The 23991-nt window shown below is 43.3% G+C and overlaps 1 protein-coding gene across 1 annotated transcript in view; it reads left to right on the forward strand.

The window, feature by feature from the left end:
- Window positions 1-2057: 2057 nt before the first annotated feature.
- Window positions 2058-23991, forward strand: part of N4BP1 (NEDD4 binding protein 1) — a 45912-nt gene continuing 23978 nt past the window's right edge. The window contains exon 1 of the mRNA XM_082605980.1: window positions 2058-2501. Within this exon, the coding sequence (XP_082462106.1) occupies window positions 2304-2501 (198 nt within the window). The 5' untranslated portion in view covers window positions 2058-2303. The remainder of the gene's footprint in view (window positions 2502-23991) is intronic.

Genomic DNA, 23991 nt, shown 5'->3' on the forward strand with positions numbered 1-23991 from the left:
GTGAAGGTCTCATCCCTGGTGCTAACTGTCCTGGGTGGTGAGGCCAGCCAGGTAGGCAAGACTGGCCAAGTGATGGAAGTTGTGGTTGAGAAACTACAGGAAGCAAGGGAGTTTCCTAAAAGGGGATTTCTCTCTCTCCCTCTCTCTCCTTGTTCCCTACACTCAGGAAACCTTGAGAGTTCCCTAAAGGGAAATGCTGACCAGATATGAACTGGCAAGTGTTCTAAACAGAGGGAAAAAATCCCAAAGCTGTGTCTCTGTCGATACACCAACCCAGTGACTTCTGAACACGGTCTAAAGGCCCAATTTTCTTCTGTGGTTGTGTGTATGAATTACTAGTGTTGTTTTAGGGCAGGTTTCTTGGGGGAAAGGGGAAGGAGCTGTAGTGTGTTTTTCAAAGCAGCCTCTTCTCAGCCCTAATAATTAAGCAATTAAGACTCACCAGCAGGGAAGTTGCTGGGAGCAAACAGGAACCACCCTGGGGAAAGCCCTGTCCAATCACTGAACAATAGCAATTCCATTTAAGGTGAGTGCACCAGAAAGACAGGAAATGACATGTTGTGTTGACTCCTGCTCTGGGTGCAGTCTATCTGCAAGGCCACACTCTCCACCTGGCCTGCCAATCTCAGGTCATCTACCTGATGGAGGAAGGCTGCTGGCTGTGTGGACACCCAGGGAAAAGCCCAGGGAAGCAGGAAGTTGTCAGTCTGTGAGCCTAGTGGTTCTCTTCCCTGTGCTGAGTCATCCTTTGGTGGGGCACCAGGGGACCACACCTGTCTGAATTTCTGAGGCATATGGAAAACCCCAGCAGCCCGGATCCTTGAGAGGTTTTACCTTGGGTAATCCCTCTTACCAAGACCATTCCCACTTGGCCTTTCCAACTGCAACATCTTTAGTTCCCCTTCTTTCTCCTCAAGGGGGAATCTGTACAGCGGGAGAGGGCTCCCAGGCCCATAAGTTCAGTATGGTTGCATAATCCACACAAAGCTTTTCTGTGAAAATGGAGCCTTAAATATATTGCTAATTTAACAATAATAATAGCTAATATTTAATGATCATTTACTGTGTCCAGGTACTATCTTAATTTTCACAGTAGGAAGTACTATTGTTACCCACATTTCCAGATGAGAAATTATGACTTAGACAAGTTAAGTAATATGCCCATGGTCCCTAACTATCTACTATACCCACAATATTTAGCCCAGAGAAAGGAAACCACTATCTTCCACAATCTGTTTTCATGGGCTCAGAGAACATAATATCTGGAAAAGACTTCGGAGATAACTAGAGCAACCCTTGAATGTACAGATGGGAAAACAGATCTGGAGAGACTTAGGGTGTACTTGCCCAAGTACCCCACTAAAATCACGGAGGAGCCCCTAGTCCCACACTTCTTGTACCTCTTCTATAACACATTCTCCTCCTCCCTTCCCAGAAGAAAACACTCTCTTGACCTTTCCTTAATCATTTCTTTGCTTTTCAATTCTCCATACACATTATTCCCATTTTCTTCTCTTCCTGTTACCATTTTTACTGAAAAAACAACGGAAAGCAAAGGAAAGGGAGAGAGAGATCTGTACTACTGGTGATGGTTTTGTCAGATTCTCAGAGGGGTCTGACATCCCCAAGAGGTTCAGAATCCCTGTAGCGGAGACTTGGGAAGAGAGGTGGGGGAGGGATCGAGGGAGGAAGAGCAAAAAAATCTATCAACAAATGAGAAGCTGGATAACTCAGCTTGCTAGAGTGCTATATTGGGCTTCAAGATGTCTGAAAGCAAGCCAAATCCCTTGTGTGACACTGGGTCAGTCCCGCCTACTGGCTCGGAGCCTCAATTTCCCCATCTGTAAATCCATAAATTCATCATCCACCAGGCCACGCAAAAGCGTCGTGGCCTGACCAAAGGCCACCCAGGCCCCCCTCCAGAGCCATCGTTGGGCCCTCAACAAACATGGCGACTGTGCGTGACGTACACTTTCGTCGCCTCCGCGCCCCCCACCCCCAGGGAGTGGCGACACTCAATGACGGCGGCGGGCGGGGCGCATGCGCGGCGGCGGGGCCCGGCCCGCGGCGGCGGCGGCGGTGGCGGCGGCGGCGGCGGAGGGGCTTTTTACCCGCAGTTGCCCAGCTGCGGCTGCCGCGGCGGGATGGTGTAGCCGGGCCTCCGGCCAGGCGGCAGGGCGCGGGCCGGGCCAAGGCGGCCTGGAGGGCCGACGCCGCCTGACGGGCTCGGGTACAGGGGCAGCACGCTGAGGGGGCGTCGCCGCCGCCGGCCCCCGGCGCCGCCGCGGGAGGCCGCGCCCGCCATGGCGGCCCGGGCGGTACTGGATGAGTTCACGGCGCCCGCCGAGAAGGCGGCGCTGCTGGAACGGAGCCGCGGCCGCATCGAGGGCCTGTTCGGCGTGAGCCTGGCCGTGCTCGGCGCGCTCGGGGCTGAGGAACCGCTCCCTGCGCGCATCTGGCTGCAGCTCCGCGGGGCGCAAGAGGCGGTGCACAGCGCCAAGGTGAGTCCGGCCGCCGCCCCCGCGCGATCGCCTTCCCCAGCCCGGCCCCCGCGGCCTTCTGTCGATCGGGGTCCCTGGGCGTCCCCACCCCCTTCTTCCCTGCCCTTCCTGCGCTGACCGAGCCAGGCGCGGTGGTGAGAGCGCCGTCTCCCGAGCCTCCGCTCTAGAGCCATGTGACCTTGGGCTAGCGGTTTCATCCCGGGCGCCTCAGTTTCCCCATTTGTAAAGTGGCGCTGACGAAAGCAGCTGACTCGGAAGGCTGTCGCGAGGATTGGAGTAGGTGATGTGCGTAGACCGCAGAGCGCAGTGGCTGGCAGGCACGGAGTGAACGCGTTGAGAGTGTCGCCTGTTGTTTGTTATCTTTCCCCCCAGCCCGCGGGCTGGTGCGCAGGGCCTGATGGCAGGGCCCGCAGCGTCCTGGCCTACCACCTCAGCCACTTATCTCTTCCCAGGTCTCCGCTACAGGGATTCTGAACCTCTTGGGGATGTCAGACCCCTCGGAGAATCTGACAAAACCATCACAGTAGTACAGTACTCGGAGAATATCAAGAAGAGATAGGGACGATTAATAATAGTGTGAAAATAGCATTATTCCTTGTATTGATTTTGTGTACCACTGACATTTATCGAACGGTTGTAGCACATCAGACGTTATGTTCAATACTTTGGAAGGATTATCGAATTCAGTCCTTAAAAAATCCAGTGAGGTAGATTTTATTATCTTCCTGTTTTTAACAGCTGGGGAAACTGAAACTTTCGAAGAGGTGACTCACGTTCTCTCTAAATCAGCATTTCACACTTAGGCTTACTTCGGGCCCCTTCAGCTACTCCCTTCCCTCCCCAAGCCCAAATATTGCAAGAGTACATCCTCCCCCTCCCGGGGAGCCAAGTTTTTCCAGGTTTTCCCATCGAGTAAGTGGGAGAGCCAGGATTCAGACCGGGGGAGTTTGTTTCCAGAAACCTTGCTCTTGATACCTATCTCCCAAATGATGAGCACTGGGGGTGGGGATCCATTTTTGGCGTCGTACTTCAGAAATTTCACAGTGCCCTTGAAGAATCTGATTAGCTGTGACTCTTGACTTTCTTAGATTAAAAAAGAAGCCTGTATGCTTGCTTTTAACGTGCTTAGAGGAGATAGGACACTTAACTGTATGATTCTTCTCCACAGCTTAACTGAAAACACTGCAGATGTTGTTGAATCAAGTTTGCTTTCCTGTTCTTGATTTTTTTGAACCAGTTGTCTGGTCTGACTCCTTCCCAGTCCCCTCCTTGTTTTCTCCCCAGCTACCCAATTGCTTCCCACTCCCCAGGGCTAAAAAGTTTGACATGACTAAGTCCTATTATGGCTTCTGAAAGTCTCTTACATGCATTCATTCCTTCCTTTTCCATTATTTTTGCAGCAGTTAAGACCTTCTTTCTTGGTATGCGCCCTCTCCCTTATTTCATTGCCTTCCCTCCCTCCCCAGTACAACTTGCATTAGACTAATCCTCCCACAAAAAGTCATTCTCCTGCCCTGAGATCTAGTAGAGCCTCCTGTTACCTATCTCATTCACTCGAAACTTTTCTGATTTACAAAACACTTATTTATTCAACCCCACTTTATTTTCCTAATTCTCTGCCTTAGCAGCTCTCAGCTTAAATCTCCACTGTAGTCTGACTAGTCTCACTGCTTTTATTGTGTACTCTGCCTGATCCCAGTTGAGCTTTACTCAAGGCTCACTGCAAGCATGGAAAGTGCTTCTTTTGCTCTACAGAAAAACCCTGCTGGACCCTCCCAACTCCAGTTGCCTTGCTTGTCCCTGCCATGCAGTTCAGCATAAGCTAATTGGAAAAGGTGTGTCTTACAGTATCTTGGTAGTATGCGTCACCTGCCCGTTTATCTTTTTGTTTTGTGCTACTCATAATCCAACCCTCCCACTTATAAGAAATCCGTTTTTTCCCTTTGAGATTTATGGGGAAAAGTTGAATGCCATACTCAAGGGCTTTTTGTTCTTGTTAATTCATTTTGGAGTTTGTTTGAAAACCATTAACTTGATTTTTAAAAATTAAGAACAGAGGGAAGGAGCTTCCCAGGTGGCGCAGTGGTTCAGAATCCGCCTGCCAATTCGGGGACACGGGTTCGAGCCATGGTCCGGGAAGATCCCACATGCCTCGCAGCAACTAAGCCCGTGCACCACAACTACTGAGCCTGCGCTCTAGAGCCCACAAGCCACAACTACTGAAGCCTGCGCGCCTAGAGCCCGTGGTCCGCAACAAGAGAAGCCACCGCAATGAGAAGCCTGCACACCGCAACGAAGAGTAGCCCCCGCTCGCCGCAACTAGAGAAAGCCCGCACGCAGCAACGAAGACCCAACAGAGACAAAAATAAATAAATTAAAAAAAAAAAAAAAAAAAAGAACAGAAGGGAATTCCCTGGCGGTCCAGTGGTTAGGACTCTGTGCTTCCACTGCAGGGGGCACGGCTTCGATCCCTGGTCGGGGAACTAAGATCCTGCATGTCCCGTAGTGTGGCTAAAAAAAAAAAAAAAAAAAAAAAAATTAAGAACAGGAGAACACTCTTCAACGTCTACAATATTTTAAGTTAAGCTGTGGAGGAGAAGAAGGTTTGGGGAAGGAAGATTTAGAGGAAGGACTTTTTAAAACTAGCTGGTAGAGTCTCCAAGCAGCTTTGTGGGTCCCATCAAGTGGTTCATGTTGTCCTCCTCCTTTAAAAATGTTCATTCAGGGCTTCCCTGGTGGCGCAGTGGTTGAGAGTCCGCCTGCTGATGCAGGGGATATGGGTTCGTGCCCCGGTCCGGGGGGGTCCCACGTGCCACGGAGCGGCTGGGCCCGTGAGCCATGGCCGCTGGGCCTGCGCGTCCGGAGTCTGTGCTCCGTAGCGGGAGAGGCCACAGCGGTGAGAGGCCCGCGTACGACAAAAAAAAAAAAAAAAAAAAAGTGCATTCACTACCCTTTAGCAAATGCTTGAGTAGAGGAGAACGTGGAGCTTTAGTTAGTTTTAGGGCTCCATTCGCTGGAGAGAGGTGAGATGGGGCTATTGGTAGAAAGTGATAATGTCCTGGGAAATTTTTGTTTTTTTAAAAAAGGCACATGCTCTTGAGTGACCACTTTTGTCAAAGGGGAAATTTGTTGGAGGAAGCAGTACTTGAGCTGGGCTTTGAAGATCTGGGAAGATTCCCAGATAGAGGTGGTTGCGAGCAAGGGCCTCGAAGCCAGAACAACGTGGAGTGTCTGGGTAGGAAGAGTCATGCTGCCCTGTGAGAGATGAAGCCTCCAGGGACCCAGATGCTGTGCTGAGGCCACTGGGCCTTATCAGTAGGGAGTCAGTGAGGATTTGGGAGAGGAAGGATTTGCTTGAAACTCTGTATTTGAAGACAGGCAGACCCAACTGTGGAAGGAACATTGTTCCAGTTTAGAACTGGACATGGGTGGGGTGACACGGTTTTCACTGGGACTTGGCAACTGAGTGGATGTAGGGATTGAGGGAGAGGTTTGAAGCCCTGGTGTCAGGAAGGATGGTGGATACGTTGTTTGACCTGTAGGTTGGTGGGACCGGGTAGCCGATACTTAAAGAAAACTTCTGTGCCAGGAAGTACACTAGCTGTTGCCTCTGGACCTCAAGGAGCCCACAGCCTAGTAGGGGAGACAGTTGGAAACAGCGTTTAAGAGTTGAAGTATGTGCAAGTAATATAGGAGAGGAAGGGTTGTTCTGCCCAGTGGGATGCTGGAGGATGAATGAGAGTTTTCCAGAAGGAAGAGCACATGCAAAATCACAGGGATATGAAGTAGTCCCATTTTTTCATGGATTCCTCAAGTGAAGGACAGGAATGGGGGAAGGTGCCAGCTCACAAAGCACGTGCGACCTGCTAAAGAACATGGATTTTACCAAGCAGGGAGGCAGCGGAGAGTAATGGAAGGAAGGTTGTAAGAACACCAGTGATGCGTCAGATTTACATCTCAATGCCTCCCTCATCAGGTCCATTGCTGGCTACTGATGATATAAGTATAGAAATTGGGGATAAGCGTTTAGAACTTTTATAGCAATGTGACATTACTACAAGGGCTAGAGAAGTAATGTCTGAAAGTGAGAGGGAAACCAAAAGCCGGCATTGTCCCTAGGGGCCCAGTGGGAGGGGACTGAAGTCCAAGGTGGCAGACATCATAGAAACAAAGGAAGTTGAGGATTGAATGTCAGAGAAGAAGTGGAGGAGGCACTGACTATGAGCTGCCTCATTCACAAAGAACTAGAAGATTCAAAGCAGGGGTGGGATCTTGGAGTCTGGCCTGGGTGAGGAGAGACGAGGCTGAAGAGATCTCAGTCCTGGGGAGTGCAAAGAGTTAGATCCTTCCCTTAGATGAAAGAGCCACTAGGACTAGGTGGGGGACTGCATAGGGAAGTGGCTGGTTGGTCGGAAGGAACGGGTGAACCAAGGTGCTCATGCCCTGTGGGAGAGGGCAGATGCTCACGCTCAGTATCAGCTGGTTACACAGTTTGGGCCTAGTGATGTCTGATCTTCTCACCCAAGGGAAGCCGGAAGTCTGCATTTTATAATGGGAAATCTGTTTTGTTTTGGTTTGGTTTTTTGGTTTGTTTTAAGGGGCAACTAATTTATGTTTTAAAAACCATGTATGCTGTGAATTACATCTCAGTAAAAGTTTTGCACTAATACATTCTTTTTAAAGTACATATTCTAAAAAAAGAAAAATAGAAAGCAACCACATATGCTAAACAAAACATGGCAGTGGACCAGATTCAGCTTTTGGACTGCCTTTTTAGGACCTCTGCTTTAGGTAGTGGGAGACAAGATGAGTGAGGATACACATTTTTTTTCCCATTTGGTGAAGAGGGCAATTGAAGGCCTTAATGGCCTATAGTACTGTCTTAGTAAAGTGGGATGCCAGTTTATGCCCAGAGAGGGAGGGTGAGAACTTGAAGACAGTGCAGTATGTCAACACAGATATAGTGGAACTGTTGGAAGTGCATTAGAAAAAAACAAAAAAGGACTGTGGACTTGAAGTGAGGGCCAGGGAAGTTTAGGTGGTTTGAATTTATAGTATCACTTGATCCAGAAATTCTCAAGTAGGTGATGATTTCCCCCACTCAGGATGTTGGTGAAGCCAGCACATAAAGACTAAAGGAATCTGAGGTGCAATTGAGCAAGGCAAAATGGGGCCCTGGAACTGTTTCTGAATGGTCAGCCTTATTTGGGCTAGGACAGTCCAAAAATATGCAAGACTTACCTTCTACTGTTAGTGAACTAATAGCTTGAGAGGTTCAGACTGGAGAGGAGGCAGGTGAAGGCACAAGGCATAATGAACTGTAAGAATAAAGGGAGGGACAGGACCTTAGACCGTGTCCCCTCCTAGACTCAGGGAATCATGCAGCAGAGGACAGTTTCAGTAAGTGTTGGAGAATTCTAGAGGTGGTAGTTAGAGAGGCATTTCATAGATCAGAATCTTGGATCTGGAGGAATTCTGAAAACCAAGGGGTGGTACCTCAGTGGTCATGGGTGAAGTGGAAGCATTCCTTTTAATTTAGAGAAGTGAGAGGCTAAAGGATGGACATGTGAGGCATCTAGAGATAATGCAGTGCTGAGATCATGGAGGTCCATAGCAGGGAACTGGGTGCTAGAGTTAGTTGGTGAGCTAGGAGCCTGTCCTGGAGGTTAACAAACAAAAGAGGAATAATTGGAAATAAACAGCATGGCTACTTGTTGTATGGTTTCTCCCTGAACCTTTAGGGTACTGAATTTGCTACCTACAGCTGCCCATCAGGTGGTGTCATTTCAGGCTTTACTTCGTGGCAGTGAATAGCCACCGTGAAGCATAGCCAGTGACCCTACCAAGAACACCAATCTGGAGGACTTATAAGGAAAGTAATTTGGAGGCCTCATCAGTCTTAAACATTGAAATTACAATACACCTGAGAAACTGCGGTAAGGTAGACTAACCTCCAGTCTGCTTTTAATTTGAGAGGAAAAGAAGAGAGGGTCTTATGAAGAGTTGATGATTGTCCTTTACCTGAGTTTTTGCTTGCATATTTGTGGAGTAAGAGAGGAGAAAGATAAGGGTAAAGAAAACGCAATTCCAGTAGAAGTGGCCTGTTGCTTCATTGACTTCAGAGGGTTAAGATGGACGCTGTATTGTTTTATTTCCTTTTCCGTTAGAAGAACTTGAATGAATTCTTGAACAGTAGATTTGTTCATGGAGGAATTAATTTATAGTTGTAATACTGGGTAGTGACAGAGTTTTTTGTTTTGATTTTACCAGAAAGGAGGTTGGAGGCCTTTTTGCTTTTTCTAGAATGATAGTTTTTAACTCACCATGGTTGTGAAAATCACCTTCTTAAGAAACAGAGGTTTGTTCAGTCTCTTTTATGGTTAATACTTTGGGGTTATACCAGAATGTTGAAATAAGGGATACTCATGCTGATTGTACTAGGGTCAAAGTGATGGCTCATGACTGTAGTTTCCTCTTCCCTGTTTGTTTACCAGCTAGTATTACAGGGTTTTAATTAAATCAGGGACAACATCTTGTTCTATGTTGACTTTTTACTAAATTAATATAATTTTATGAAGTTAGAAGTCTTGCATTTCAGAAACAAAATTATAGGGGGGAAATCCTTACAGTAATTAATTAAAGAACTGTTTTTTATAAAAATAAGGTATGTCATATGGAAACAACATAGGAAAATGCTCTTGTTTAAAGAAACTGAATTATTTCTTTTAATTGTTAATTTAAGAGGTTCCTTTGAACTTAGAGAAAGTTTTATTCAGTCTTAGTGCTGACAGAATTACTTACCTTAATTGATGAATAAGAACTGTGTGGATTCACATCTGAATTTTCTATGAAAAGTCAGTTGTGATTATGATACCTTTTCATTGAAAATCCCTATCTACCAGTCATCTGAGATCTTTATCCATTCTTGAACCTATATGTTTAGTTCACAATGTTTCATTATTAACCCTGGTATTTTTTAAATTAAGATAATAAAGTCATTACTTTGTTATAATAGGTTAATGCAGATGATATATCTCTAACAATTAGGCTGATAGATCAGGATTTGGCTGCAGTGATAGAAATTATACAAAATGGTTTAGTTTTCTTTCACTCAATAAAAAGTCTTAAGATAAACAACAGTCCAAGGCTGAGCAGTGGTTAGGAGCTGTCAGGGTGAAGGTCTCTGCAGTTCTTTTTTTTTTTTTTTTTTTTCTTTTTGCGGTATGCGGGCCTCTCACTGTTGTGGCCTCTCCCGTTGCGGAGCACAGGCTCCGGATGCGCAGGCCCAGCGGCCATGGCTCACGGGCCCAGCCGCTCCGCGGCATATGGGATCCTCCCAGACCGGGGCACGAACCCGTATCCCCTGCATCGGCAGGCGGACTCTCAACCACTGCGCCACCAGGGAGGCCCTCTGCAGTTCTTTTGGTCTTTCCCTCATGGTCACAGAATACCTACCACAGCTCCAGCCATCAAGTCTCTATTTCAAGAAGGAAGGAAGAAGCCACAACACCTTTCTACAACACCCCAGCAGACTTTTCCTTATCTCTTTTTGGCGAGAACTATGTCATATGGCCAATACTTGCAGGAAAGAGAGCTAGGAAATGTTCAGTTTTAACTAGATACATTGCTGCCCTGAACAAAATCTGGGTTCTGTTTGTTAAAGAAGCAGAACGTGGATATTGGTAGACAATAGGAACGACTGCCACATCATATTATCTACTTCTCAAAATATTCCTTGAATCCTCACCATTTTTTTAGTTTTGTTTTTGTAAATAGGAATTTTTTAAATGAGCACTTTATTTTTGGTTGTTTTTTTGTTTTTAATTAAAAGGTAATTCCTAAAGATACAAGGTGAGCACATGTCAAGCATTTATTTATAACTCATTTTTTTTTTTTTTTTTTTTTTTTTTTTTTTTTTTTTTTTTTTTGCTGTACGCGGGCCTCTCACTGCTGTGGCCTCTCCCGTTGCGGAGCACAGGCTCCGGACACACAGGCTCCGCGGCCATGGCTCGCGGGCCCAGCCGCTCCGCGGCATGTGGGATCTTCCGGGATCGGGGCACGAACCCGTGTCCCCTGCATCGGCAGGCGGACTCTCAACCACTGCGCCACCAGGGAAGCCCTATAACTCATTTTTGAGGGAACTAGCTGGATAGGAAAACTGGTTCAAGGAACAGTACAGGAAATGAATATAGGTACTGAAAAAGAATGTTGAAATAAGACTGCTAGATTGGATACAAAACTTGAACAAGTTTTGTCCTACAGGATTATGAAACAGTAATTTGGGGGGTTATCACAGAAATCATCTGTGTCTTTACTGGACAAAAATATGCAAGTTAAATGTGTAATTTCACAGATTCTGGGCCTTTTTCAATATAAATAGTATGTCAAACAAAAAACACATTCTCCTAGAGCATACAAACATGGGTGAACTTTTTCTGTAAAGAGCCAAGTGATAAATATTTTCAGACTTTATGAACCATACAGGGTCTCTGTCTCATATTCTTCTTTTTTTTTTTTGCTTTTTACAACGCTTTAACAGGTAAAAACAATTCTTAGGGCCCATACAAAAATAGTTTGAAGGCTGGATTTACACTGTCCAGTGTGTTGCCACTACCACATGTGGCTGTTTGATTAAAATTCAATGAAATTAAATATTCATTTCCTCATTGTATTTCATGTGCTCAGTGGCCATATGTAGCTATTGGATACCAATTTGGACAGTGCAGATATAGAACATATGTCATTACAGAAAGTTCTATTGGACAGTGCTGCCCTAGCTATGAAATAATCCTTGGTCGGGCCTGCTAGACAGTTCTCTAGTATGACACTGAGAGAGCATGCAGCTATTCTTTTACCTTACTTCCAGAGTTTCTGTAATTTGTGTTAATTGTGCCCTTGTAGTTATAAATAGCCTCAAGGATTACTCTTGATCACACACACACACACACACGCATGCATGCATGTAGACTAGCCTGATTGTATATAGAGTATGGCAGGAGGTATTAGCAATTACTAAGACTAGAGAATTATCCTCTCTGGAAATTTCATAAGGAACCTTAGGTTACCTTTTCAGTAGCTGGGTGGTTTTCATTTGTTTTTGGTTTTAGTTGCCTCTTTTGTCTCTTCTATTTTAAAGCTAAGAAAGAAATCTCCAAAAAAAATCAAGAAAATCATCTTTACATATTTCACCTATAGCATTTATACATTTGGATGAATTCTTCTGTCCTCAAGATTCCCAAAATATGCTAAAATTTCTCGCCTGCCAGAAAGGGACTTTCTTTATACTGCATGCCACAGAGTAGGTACCAGAGCAGTATCCTGAGTTGGTTCCATACATGAACTACAATCCTTGTTTTTTAATAGTAACCTTGCCATACCTGATTAAGTGAGGTTTATTCTTAAATATGACATTCTAATTATGGTCTGTGTTGCACAATGAATTTGTCTAATTTTGTCCTAGTACAAGGGAGGACAGATTCTTAATGATCCTGTGCAAGTAATTACATTGCCATGAAAAGTAAAGAGACTCAGTAGAAGTAGACAAGCTTCCCTTTTGATTTGACACAGTTAATAAGTGTTTGCGATTTAAGAAATTCAGAGTAACCCAATGAAATTAATAGTTTTAGCATCCTTATAAGGTGAAAGACAAATCTTTGTGATTGATTGTCTGGGGACCTTTGCGAAACATCAAAGATAGTTTAACTGTAAAAGACGTTCAGAATGGTATACTACATAGCAATAGAAAAGAGCAAATTACTGAGACATGCGGTAATGTGGATGAATCTCAAAAATAGTATGCCAAGTGAAAAAAGCCATACACAGGGCTTCCCTGGTGGCTCAGTGGTTGGGAGTCCGCCTGCCGATGCAGGGGACACGGGTTCGTGCCCCGGTCTGGGAGGGTCCCACATGCTGCGGACCGGCTGGGCCTGTGAGCCATGGCAGCTGAGCCTGCATGTCTGGAGCCTGTGCTCCGCAACGGGAGAGGCCACAGCAGTGAGAGGTCCGCGTACTGCAAAAAAAAAAAAAAAAAAGCCATACACAAAAGAATGCATACTAATTCTATTTGTGACATACTAAGCAAGGCAAGAATTGTATAATTATGGTGGGGAAAAAAATCAGAATAATTAGAACAGAGCAACTGGAAAAACACATTAAATACAGACTGGGTATTAGATGATACTAAGGAATTATTGTTCATTTTCTTGGGTGCAATAATGACATTGTGGTTATACTAAAAAGAAAACGTGTAATGTGTGTGTTTATGCTTGGTGTCTCTCACTTGGAAATTAGCCATGTATCCAAGAGTGTCCATTAGTTAACCATTTACTGTTGGTCCAACCAAGGTCTTAAAGTTAACTAAGGATGTTGGAAATTATGCTTAAGCTGACAACTACTGAGCAACATAACTTCTGATATCAAAAAATGTAGCAGTGTTATAATTCAATTTAGTTTAATGTATAAATTTTATTTTTCATAATCAGTCTCTTCATGAAAGAAAACTCTTAAGTTAAAAAAATCTTATGATGCATTGTACTCTGCCCTGATAAAATCAGAGAAAGGCCATCTTTTTTTTTTTTTTTTGCGGTACGCGGGCCCCTCACTGTTGTGGCCTCTCCCGTTGCGGAGCACAGGCTCCGGACGTGCAGGCTCAGCGGTCATGGCTCACGGGCCCAGCCGCTCCGCAGCATGTGGGGTCTTCCCGGACCGGGGCACGAACCCGTGTTGGCAGGCGGACTCTCAACCACTGCGCCACCAGGGAAGCCCAAGGCCATCTGTTTTTAAATTAGCATTAAAATTATCAAGTCAGATTGATTTGTCCAAGGATTTTTTTTTTTTTTTTTTTTTTTTTTTGCTATGTCTTGCGGCCTGCAGGATCTTAGTTCCCCAACCAGGGGACCAGGGATTGAACCTGGGCCACAGCAGTGAATGTGCTGCTTCCTAACCACTGGACCGCCAGAGAATTCCCTAAGGATTATTTTTATTACATGAATTTGGATTCTAAATACAGATACCTTTGAAGTTTCAGCTTCTGTGCATTTTGCGTTATTTCTCTTTTGTCCTTAAAAAGCTAACACATTATAAGTTTGGATGTTTAGTTTCTTTATTTTCTAGGAGTTCTAGAAATATAGATTTATGTAAAAGCTTGTTCTCTATAAACCAATTCGAACAGAAATTCTTTAAGAAACTTTATTATCTACTTTATTAATAACCCCTGGAGATAGGAATATATTTCACATTCACACCATGAAGAAGTAAAGGCTTTTTCTCATTTATAGAGACAAACACACAGAGAGCTTTCAGCTTTGGTTCCCTAATTGTAGCCACAAGTCGAAAGTAATCCAAAAACACAAAACTGGCCCAGATTTCATAAGGGCTGTTCTTCTGTCAGTAGTCCTGAGACATGTTCTTGCACAAACAGAAGAACAGAAAAGACTAAAACCAGATTTTCCTGTAGTCTCTCATGCCACAGAAAGTGGATCCCTGTTATCTGGTGACAGATTGCCGCATGGTCAGACTGTAAAACTCAGATTCCTGCAGAGGAGATTCATGTGTGAGACTGACCTGGTAGTCTGTAGCCACTTGGTCCCTGAGGCAGTGTGGAAACAGACATGTGGCGAAGAACCATAAAGTGAAAACACAAAATCAGAAGGGAAAAGAACAGGGTAACAGCACTAGTAAAATTCACTTCCTGTTTGGGATTCACTCTAGGAGCCAAAATTAGGTAAGCTTGGGCTCCCAGAGCCAATGAGGTACCCTTCTTGGGCCACTCAGTTTAATAGCTCCCAGCAGGTGAGCTCACTTGGACATCTCCATTGGTCTTACAAGACTGCCAAAGTGAAAATTTATTTTAAAAGTTATAAACATGACTTTCAGACAGTCAGGTATCTCATAAATGAGGGAACCAACAGGAGTGGAAAGGTGTTTCAAAGAGCTTTTGAGGATCTGAGTGTTTGAGGCTCTGAGTATCTGCACCAAAAAAAAAAAAAAAAATGATGGAATAAAATTGCTTGTAGATATAAACTGGCTAATATCTTACAAAGCAGTGAAGTTATAACCACTGGGGATATCGTTTCTACCAGATGGAGATAATTGGCATCTCTGCTGGACAGAAATCTACGTTTTGACACGTAGCATCACAGTCCGGGCCCTAATCAATAATAAATGGTGTGTAAGACAAAGGTACGTTTCCCAGAGAAGTAAATCATCTTTGGGTGGGCGAAAGAGAGTGCTCCGTTGTGATTGAGAGCCCATCCTTTTGCCATATTTAGAAGTGTTGGATAATTTTTCTTAATGTTATGCAATCTATTAAAATGAACACCCTCCCCAACTTTTTTGTCATTTGGCCACACTCTCTCCTAAACAATGTTACGCACATCATTGATACTACTAGGCTGGATGTCAGCCTGTGTTCCCAAACTTCCTAATTCCTGTTTTGACATGTATTTGTTAGACATTTATTGATTGATTCAGGTTTTCTCAACAGTGGCACTATTGACATTTTGGTCAGCGAATACTTTGGTTGTAGGGGGCTGTAATGTACACTGCAGGATGTTTAGCAGCACCTCTGGCCTCTACCCCCAAGGTGCCAGGAGCACCTCTTCAGTTGTGACAACCAGAATTGTGTCCTGACATTGCTAGTTCCCCCAGGAAGAGCAGAAACACCTCTGGTTAAAACCAAGGCCAGTACCCACACTGTCTAGTAGAGTTATGATAAATGCTGTTATTTAAATAATAAGATACTGTTGTGTGTAGAAAACAGATTAACATCCTCCCACCCCATTTTTGCCAATTCTTAAAGGAAGGGTTAAATTAGGCTCCAAAAATAAGAAAACATGCTGAAGTCCAAACCAACAAAGACTTTGAGTATAATTCTGAGGATCTTGAACATTAATCCTTCTCAGGGAGGAGCTTTAGAAAGTATTTGAGTAAGGATGTGAAGGGTGTGTTTTCAGGCATAGCTTTTATACTGTTACAAGGCAGTGGAGTGGGACAAGACTGGCAACAGAAAGAAGAGGTTAGTGTTGGTTGTAGCGTTCACATGCAACTAGGTTTGTGAAGGATTGTAAGCAAAGGAAGAGGAAAGAAAGCTTTGAATCTAGGCATCTGCGTTTCATAGAAAGGAACTTGGACCAAAGATGGAGTGGAGGAGAGCGGAGAGCTCTGATTCAGACCTGTAAAGTTTGAGGCACTTGTGGGATAGGTAGAAATGCCCAGGGGATAGTCTGCAGCCTAACAATATTAAAGGCTAGAGGTGGACATTTGGAGTTACCATCAGAGAAATAAAAGTTACGGTTGGAACTTGAAAAGCTTATTAGAGTGTAATTGAGGGAGAAGACCAAGACAGAACCTCACGGAATATCTACATTTAATGTACAGTAGGAAAAGGCAGCAAAGGATTTGGGAGGATAGTCAGAAAGATAGGAAGTAAGGACAGCTAGTGGTATCTCAAATGTGTGGAGGGGAAAGAACTTGTCAAGAAGTTGGTCAACGGTAGATATCATGCTACCTACCAAGTAAGTAGAGAGCCCAAGTAGGAGAGTACAGAGAAAAGGGCCTTTGGGTTTGGCATTAGTTGTCATTCAGGAAAGTGGTTTCAGCTTGAATGGGGGCAGAATCCAGATTTCAAGGGGTTGACAGGGAAAGGGGTTTAGGCTACTTTTTCAAAAAGTGTGAAGATGAAAAGACCGAGTGGTTGCATGCATAGGCAGTCGGGCTGAGGGAAGTGTTCTGGAGGGTCAGGAAGACTCACGCATGTTTGTAGACAGAGGGGCAGGGTAGGTGGCTAAAGGGGGAGGGATGAATCAAGGTTTGGGAAGATGGCATGGCTTTGAAGCAGAAGCAAGGAGAAAGAATTTGTGAAAGGTAGAGTTTTTAGATGAAAACAGAGAGGCAGTCAAAGGAATTCATATCTCCAGGCGCTGGTAAAATAACATCTTTTACTAAGAGTGAGAAAATTGACAGAAATGAGGTTGGGGACCTGAAGACATTATTTGGGTAAGAGTGAAGATAAATTGCTCAGGAGAGCTGAAAGTTTTGGAAGCTGTAGAATTTTAGAGATTTACGGATGTAATGGGGATGAGGTCTAGGGTAGAGTGTGGCCCCTGGTCTGTCTCCAGAAGTAGACTCAGAGTGAGCATGCAGGGAAGTCCCTGTGGAGCAGTTAAGGTGCTCCTCCTGGGGAGGAATTCGGTCGGCATTTTGGAAATAAGGTTGAGGAGAAAGATGGGACAGAAAGCAAATGTTGGAAATGCATTGGAAAAATGACTAAAATGGTTATTTTAATTTTATAGTGGTATTATTAATGTAGGTGACCAGATAGAGACATGTTATCTTAACAGGTTAAAATGGACCTGTTACAGATACGTAGGTAATGATATTAAAAGTTTGTTTTATCTAAGGCACTATGGTGCTTCTAATTTATATACGTTCCGTAGGACTCATATGTCAAAGTCTAAAAATCATATTAATCCTTCTACTTTCTTTTCTCTTAGAGATAACATATACCACCATTTATGCGAGAGTATCTTAAGTTATAAGAAATCTTCAGAATCCTGCAGTGTGCAGCCAAAGTAGAGAACTACTGGTCCGAACAGTTTTAGAAATCTATCTGTAATGTATTAGGAGCCTCCTTGCCTGTGTAGTTTCTCCTTCCTCCTTGATTTGTGGTGGACTTGAATATCTTCTGTTATATTTGTGCCAGGGTGCAGTTATGCTCCTGGCAGCTGCCAGAGCGTGTCAGTTCTACACTCATGATAGGTGATCTCAAGTTGCTATGTTTTTTAACCATTTTGTCTTCCTTATTTTTGCACCTGTGCTGTCAATTATCATTTGCTGTTGCGTGCTCTGCAGGTAGCACCTTATGCTGTTCCTTTTATGCTTTCATTCAGCTGTTTCAAACCATGTGTGATCTGGGAGACAAGCTGATAAAGTCTCTCAAGTGTGTGCCCATAAGTAAGAGGTGGTAGATAGTGAAGAGTGGTGCCAAGAACCCTTTCCCCAGGTCAAACCTGCAGACTCTTGAATAGCCACTTTGATCCTTTCTGGTTTTAGCTATGTTCTGAATGGCAGGAGTTGCCAGGAGCTTCTCTCTGATTCGTGAATTGTTATATAGTTGAGAAGAGCTGAATTTGTAGAAAGTAGAATAACAGAAATTCATTTTGCCATATGAAAGGGAAGTTACTGTTGTATATATTATATGCTCCCCCCCCCTTTTTCTTAAAATCCTAAGTAAAGTAAAACAATACATGAATGCTGCAGGCTGGAGGGGAAACAATTTTTGACTAACATTCAAATGTTCAGGTACCAAATACAGCCAAATGCAAATGATGACTACTTAGATCCACAGAATCTTTCTTACCAATACAACTGATGGCCAGACATTTTTGTAACACTGTATGCCTGTATACTTTATTGCTCACTCCTGAACTGGCGTATAGAAATCAATTGTTGCTATTAGTAATTTCCCAAGAGTAAATTGTTAATGAAAAAATTGAATCTGAATCTCAAGGGATAATTACTCATTCCTCTTAGGGCACACACAAACAAAAAGGAGTTTTGGGTATGTGAAGCTATAACAAGCTCCTAGCACAGCTCTTCCTCAAATCTATGCAGTTAATCTTGCATTAATAGTTTTGGTTACTTGGGGGATAATGCCAGACAGCTGTGCTTGTATTGGGCATTTCTCTGCCAGTCTTCCTAGTGCTTACACAATAGGAGCTCTCCTGAGGCCCTCTATAATCTTGTCATACAGCATCACAGCATGTTATGCATCCACTTCTAAACGTTTTTATTAAAATTGGGATGTAGGGAATGTAATAAAGTAATACATGCACATGGTTAAAACAAGTCAAGTACTCCTGAGAGTTTTTATTACGAATAGCAGTCCCTTTGCTTCTGCTCCACCCCAGCTTCCTGAAGGTAACTACTTCTCATTGTTTTTAGCAGTTTGTTCTGATGTTTACCTAAATAATTATAAATAATATACTGCTATTTCTTATCAATATTAGGCATTATGCACTTTCTTTAAGATAAATGATGAAGCAAAAAGTAGGCCCATTTTCTCATTGCTATGGTCTGAATATTTGTGTCTTCTCAAAATTAATGAATGTTGAAATCCTCATGCCCAATGTGATGATATTAGGAGAATGGGGCCTTTGGGGGGTGATGAGGTCATGAGGACAGAACCCCCATGGATGAGATTAATACCCTTAGAAAAGAGGCTTGAGAGGGCTCCATTGCCCCTTCCACCATGTGAGGACACAACAAGAAGTCCGCAGTCTGGAAGAGGGCCCTCACCCGACCGTGCTGGCACCCTGATTTTGGACTTCGAGCCTCCAGAGCTGAAAGAAATATCTGTTGTTTATAAGCCACTCAGTATGATAATTTGTTACAGTAGCACAAACAGACTAAGACACCAACATAGTTTTTTGTTTGGTTGGTTTTTGTTTTTTGGGTTTTTTTTAGTTAAAGCAAGAAACAGGTTTATATAATTATGACATAAATACTACTTGTTGCAAGGCCAAGTACTTTATTATATTACATTATGTTTTCTTTCTAGTATAGCTTTTAATTTTTCCTGGGATTTTTATCTGCCCTTTTCTCACCTACTTATGAAATTTGCTTTAAACATCCCTAATATTTTACAAATATTCCTTTATATCTTAAGATATAAATATTCCTTTATATCTTAACTATTCTTTAAGCCTCTTTTTCTGGGAGAACACCCCTGGAGTCCTCTTCCCTCCTCCAGTCAGCTGATTGCTCAGCTTATCTGCTGCATGGCTAAAATCTGTGGACTTCTATTTGCCACTCTTGGATGGAATGTACTAATTACTTTATCTCTCATATTTTTGGTGGCCTTCATCTTAAAATAGTTTCTCAAGAAAATAATCCATGGGAGTAATTTTCTCAGCCTTTGGCATGCTAGAAATGTCTTTATTCTGCTTTATATTTGGTAGGTAATGTGGATGTTATACAATTATAGATGGAAGATCATTTTCCCTTAGCATTTTGAATGCATTGCTACCCTGTTTTCCCCGACTATCCAGACTTGCTACTGAGAATTTGACATTCTGATTATCATTCCTTTATGTGTGCCCTATTCCCACCCCGCCCACCGGATTTTTTTCTAGTGGGCCTTTAAAAAGTAACCATGCTTGGCTATTCTGTGGACCCTTTCAAGGTGGGATCTGGGTGCACTGGCTCCCAAACAAGACTTAATGTAACTTTTTTCACTAATGCATGGGGTCTTATGCATTTTAGTTCCAGGAAATGATTTGTGTTATTTCTTTATTAAGTGCCATTCTGTCTTTTTGGAATGCCAGTTATTTGGATTTAGGATATCCTAGATGGACGTTTAAAGTTTCTTTTCTCTCATTTCTTTCTTTTTCTGATACTTTTGGAGGGATTTCTTCCACTTTGTCTTTCGGTTCTTCTATTGACTCTGTTTTGGCCATCATGTTCGTAATTTGCTAGTGCTCTTATTCTGATTATTTTTTTCGTAGTATTTTGATATCTGTTTTATGAATTCATTATCATCTTATATCTGTTTGAAAGCAGTAATTAAAATTTTGTTTAAGTTTTCTTTTCTACCCTGCATTACCTACTTTCCTCCAGTTTTTCTCTATTTTGTGTTCTACTTTATTGGTTTCTGTCTTCATATTTGCCACACTTTCTTCTGACATGGGTTTTTTTTTTTTTAATGTTTCATACTAAATCTGAAAAGCCAGTTGGAAGCCTTGTGTCTGGCAGGATCTGTTGATAAGTGGCCTTTACCTTGGATCAATTAGAGAATTAGCCCTTGTTTGAGAGGATTTTTTTTTTTTTGGAAGTCTGTTATCTGGAGAAGAAACCTCTTCTTTCCAGGCTGGCTCACTGTTGCTGACATCCCACTGAGTGGATGTAATCCACTTTTTCTTATCCAGTGGCTGCATAGAAGTCAGCAGTATTTGACTCCTGTGAATTCAACCATACAGTTACTTACGCTAAACAGTCAGCATCATTTACATATTAGCAGGCAGCAGGGAGCAGCTCCAGTTCTGAGTAAGATAGACTCTACCCTGCCAGTCCTGTGAATATAGTGATAAAACCTGGACAGAATGCATGGAACAGCTGTTTAAGGACTCTGAAAAGTAAACAGTAGCAGGCAGATTGGGAAAGAAAACCAGAATTCACAGTACCACCAAACCAGTGGTGAGTTTACCATTTTTTCCATTGTTATCCCTCAGCCTGAACTCAATACAGCCTAATCTGGAAGTGGAAATGGGCACTAGGGCACAAAAGGAGCACCTGGAGAAGCCCTCTAGTTTAACTCAAGGGGCAGAAAATGGAGCATGTAATACTGTGCGAAAATCCGTTTTTGTTTTTCTTCATTCCATTGCACACCAGTTTCCAGACAGTCCCATGATGGTGGCAGTGGGAGCTTGCAGGAGCCAAAATTCTGAAGGAGGAGAACCTTCCTCTCTGATTGGTGGCGTTGTGGTTCCAGGAGGATGGGGCCAGTCTCATTGCTTTCTCTCCCCTCTGTCCTTTGGATGGACCAGGCACAGTTGCAGAAGTGTAAGGCAAAGTGGGGTAACCAAAGCCCCATCTTTCTGACTGGAGGACTGAAAAGAAGAGCCCAGGGAACCAGAAAACACTAGAAAGATGGCAGAAAGGGAGGAGCTCAGGAAAATGACTCCATAAAAGTTGTGTGTGATCTCCTAGGTTCATCCCCAAGCTACACACATGCATGGATCTACTCCTTATCAACACAACAAAGACTTTTGAGAACAATAGAAAAACCACCATCCAGGTCCCAGATTGGCCACTGGGTATCGCACATGTGGGACAGATACAGATAGCACTGCAGAGGCTTTAAAAACTGAACTGATATTGGGACCACAGCTCACAGAAGTCTGGGTACAGCTTGCAACCTGAATCTAACTAGGTCAATTACCTGCTAGAACAGAAATGTTGACATTCATCATGGGTTTAAACAAGACACAGAACTCATAATATTTAAAATGGATATAATACAAAATTACTTGGCATATGAAGAATGAGGAAAATACCAAATCTCATGAGAAAAAACAGTGGACACCAATGCCAAGATGACATAGGTGTTGGAATTATTTAACAAAGAATTTAAAGCATGTATTATAAAAATGCTCCAACAAGCGATCAAAAGTACTCTTAAAGCTAATAGAAAAATAGAAAGTTTCAGCAAAGAAATAGAAGACATAAAGAAGAACCAAATGGAAAGGTTAGAACTGAAAATTACAATAACCTAAATAACACCTCTCTGGATGAACTCAGTTTTTATTTTTTTAAAGATTAATTAATTAATTTTTGGCTGCGTCAGGTCTTAGTTGCAGCACACAGGATCTTTCGTTGCAGCGTGAGGGCTCTTCGTTGTGGCACACGGGCTTCTCTCTAGTTGTGGAGTGCAGGTTTTCTCTTCTCTAGTTGTGGCGTGCAGGCTCTAGGGTGTGTGGGCTCTGTATTTGTGGTGTGTGGGCTCTGTAGTTTGCAACATGCAGGCTCTCTAGTTAAGGCGTGCGAGCTTAGTAGTTGTGGCACGAGGGCTTAGTTGCCCTGCGGCATGTGGGATCTTAGTTCCCTGACGAGGGCTCGAACCTGAATCCCCTGCACTGGAAGGCGGATTGTTTACCACTGGACCACCAGGGAAGTCCCTGAACTCAGTTTTTAAATGGAGATGACGGAGGAGTCAATGAACTTGAAGATAGAACAGTGGAGGTTACCTAATCTGAACAAGGTGAGTAGAGGAGAAAGTGTGGTGCTAAAAAAAATATTTGGAGAAATAATAGCTGAAGACTTCCCAAGTTTGGCAGAAGATGTAAACATAATGATTCAAGAAGCTGTGAACTCAAGCATAATAACCTCAAAGAATTCCACACCAAACATGTCATAACCACACTGCTGAAAACTGAAGACACATTAAAAATCATGAAAGCATCCAGACAAAAACACAGTTCAGGGAACAGCAACTACAATGAGTACAGATTTCTCATCAGAAACCATGGAGACCAGAGAAGTGGCACAATATTATTTAAGTGGTGAAAGAAGAGGACTGTTAACCAAGAATTTTCTGTCAAGTGAAATGAAAGTGAAATAAAGCATGATAAAGCATTCTCGGTTGAAGAAAACACTAAAATCATTGCCAGTAGCCTGCTGGAAAAGAATTGCTGAAGGAAGTTCTTCAGACAGAAATGATATACTATATCTGCGTAAATACAATAGATTACTTTCTCCTGTTGAGTTCTTTAAAGTGAGTTAATGGTTGAAAGTAAAATTTATGACATCATCTGATAGGATTTCAAATGTATGTACGTGGAATTGATGAGATAGCTGTAACATACAAGAGAGAGCAGGGAGGGTAGAGACTGAGGGTAAAGGAACCCACATGATGGTGGTGTTCTAAAATTTATACCCACAGGAGTTTAAATTATGGAGGTGACTAAGTGATGGCACGGAGAAGTCAATGCCATTGAAAGAAGAGTTTGATTACTTAACATTTCCCAAGACAAGAGGGCATGCCTCACCTTGCAGGGCCATCAGGTTTTTGGCAGGAGGCAGAAGCAGGAGTAAGGGGAAAGGCATAGCAGGATAAACAGTTTAGAACTGGCTAGTTTGGATAATCCCTGCCGGCTTTGGGGCATAGGGGCTGTCCTTAGTTGTTTGGTACCTGGTCCTGGCTTGGTACAGGGCTTGATTTGTGAATTAGATAAGGAGAAGGGGTGGGGGCACAGCACTGTACTTGAAAGGCATGCTCTAAGCAGGCTGGCCACAACTCCTAGGAATTAGCTAGCTGGGCGGGTAAGTCTCTCCCCAGGTCTGAAAGGCCTCCCAAGATGTCAAAGCATCATAAGATATAGAAAATAAAAAACACGAATAGTATGGGTGGTAAGATTTATACATTCCTATTGAAATGATAGACTATTGATTTTAAGTGGACTGTGAAAATTAAGTATGTAATTGATCTCGTGACTACTTTAAAAACTACATAAAGAGATACAGTAAAAAATGCAATAAATTACATTGTAATACTAAAAAATGTTTGCATAATGCACAAGAAGGCCAGATAGGGAAAAAAAGGAATTAAAAATAGGGAACAGGCAGAAAACAAACAAATGGTAGACCTAAATCCAAACTTACCAATACTTTCATTGAAATTAAACAGTCTAAACACACCAATTTAAAATAGATTATCAGAATGGATTTAAAAAACAACCAAACTGGGGCTTCCCTGGCGGCACAGTGGTTGGGAATCCGCCTGCCAGTGCAGAGGACACGGGTTCGAGCCCTGGTCCGGGAGGGTCCCACATGCCGCGGAGCAACTAAGCCCGTGCGCCACAATTACTGAGCCTGAGCTCTAGAGCCCGTGAGCTACAACTACTGAATCCTGCGCGCCTAGAGCCTGTGCTCCGCAACAAGAGAAGCCACCGCAGTGAGAAGCCCGCGCACCACAACGAAGAGTAGCCCCCGCTCA

This window comes from Mesoplodon mirus (genome assembly GCF_964341445.2).
Source record: "Mesoplodon mirus genome assembly, chromosome: 19".
Taxonomy (NCBI): domain Eukaryota; kingdom Metazoa; phylum Chordata; class Mammalia; order Artiodactyla; family Ziphiidae; genus Mesoplodon; species Mesoplodon mirus.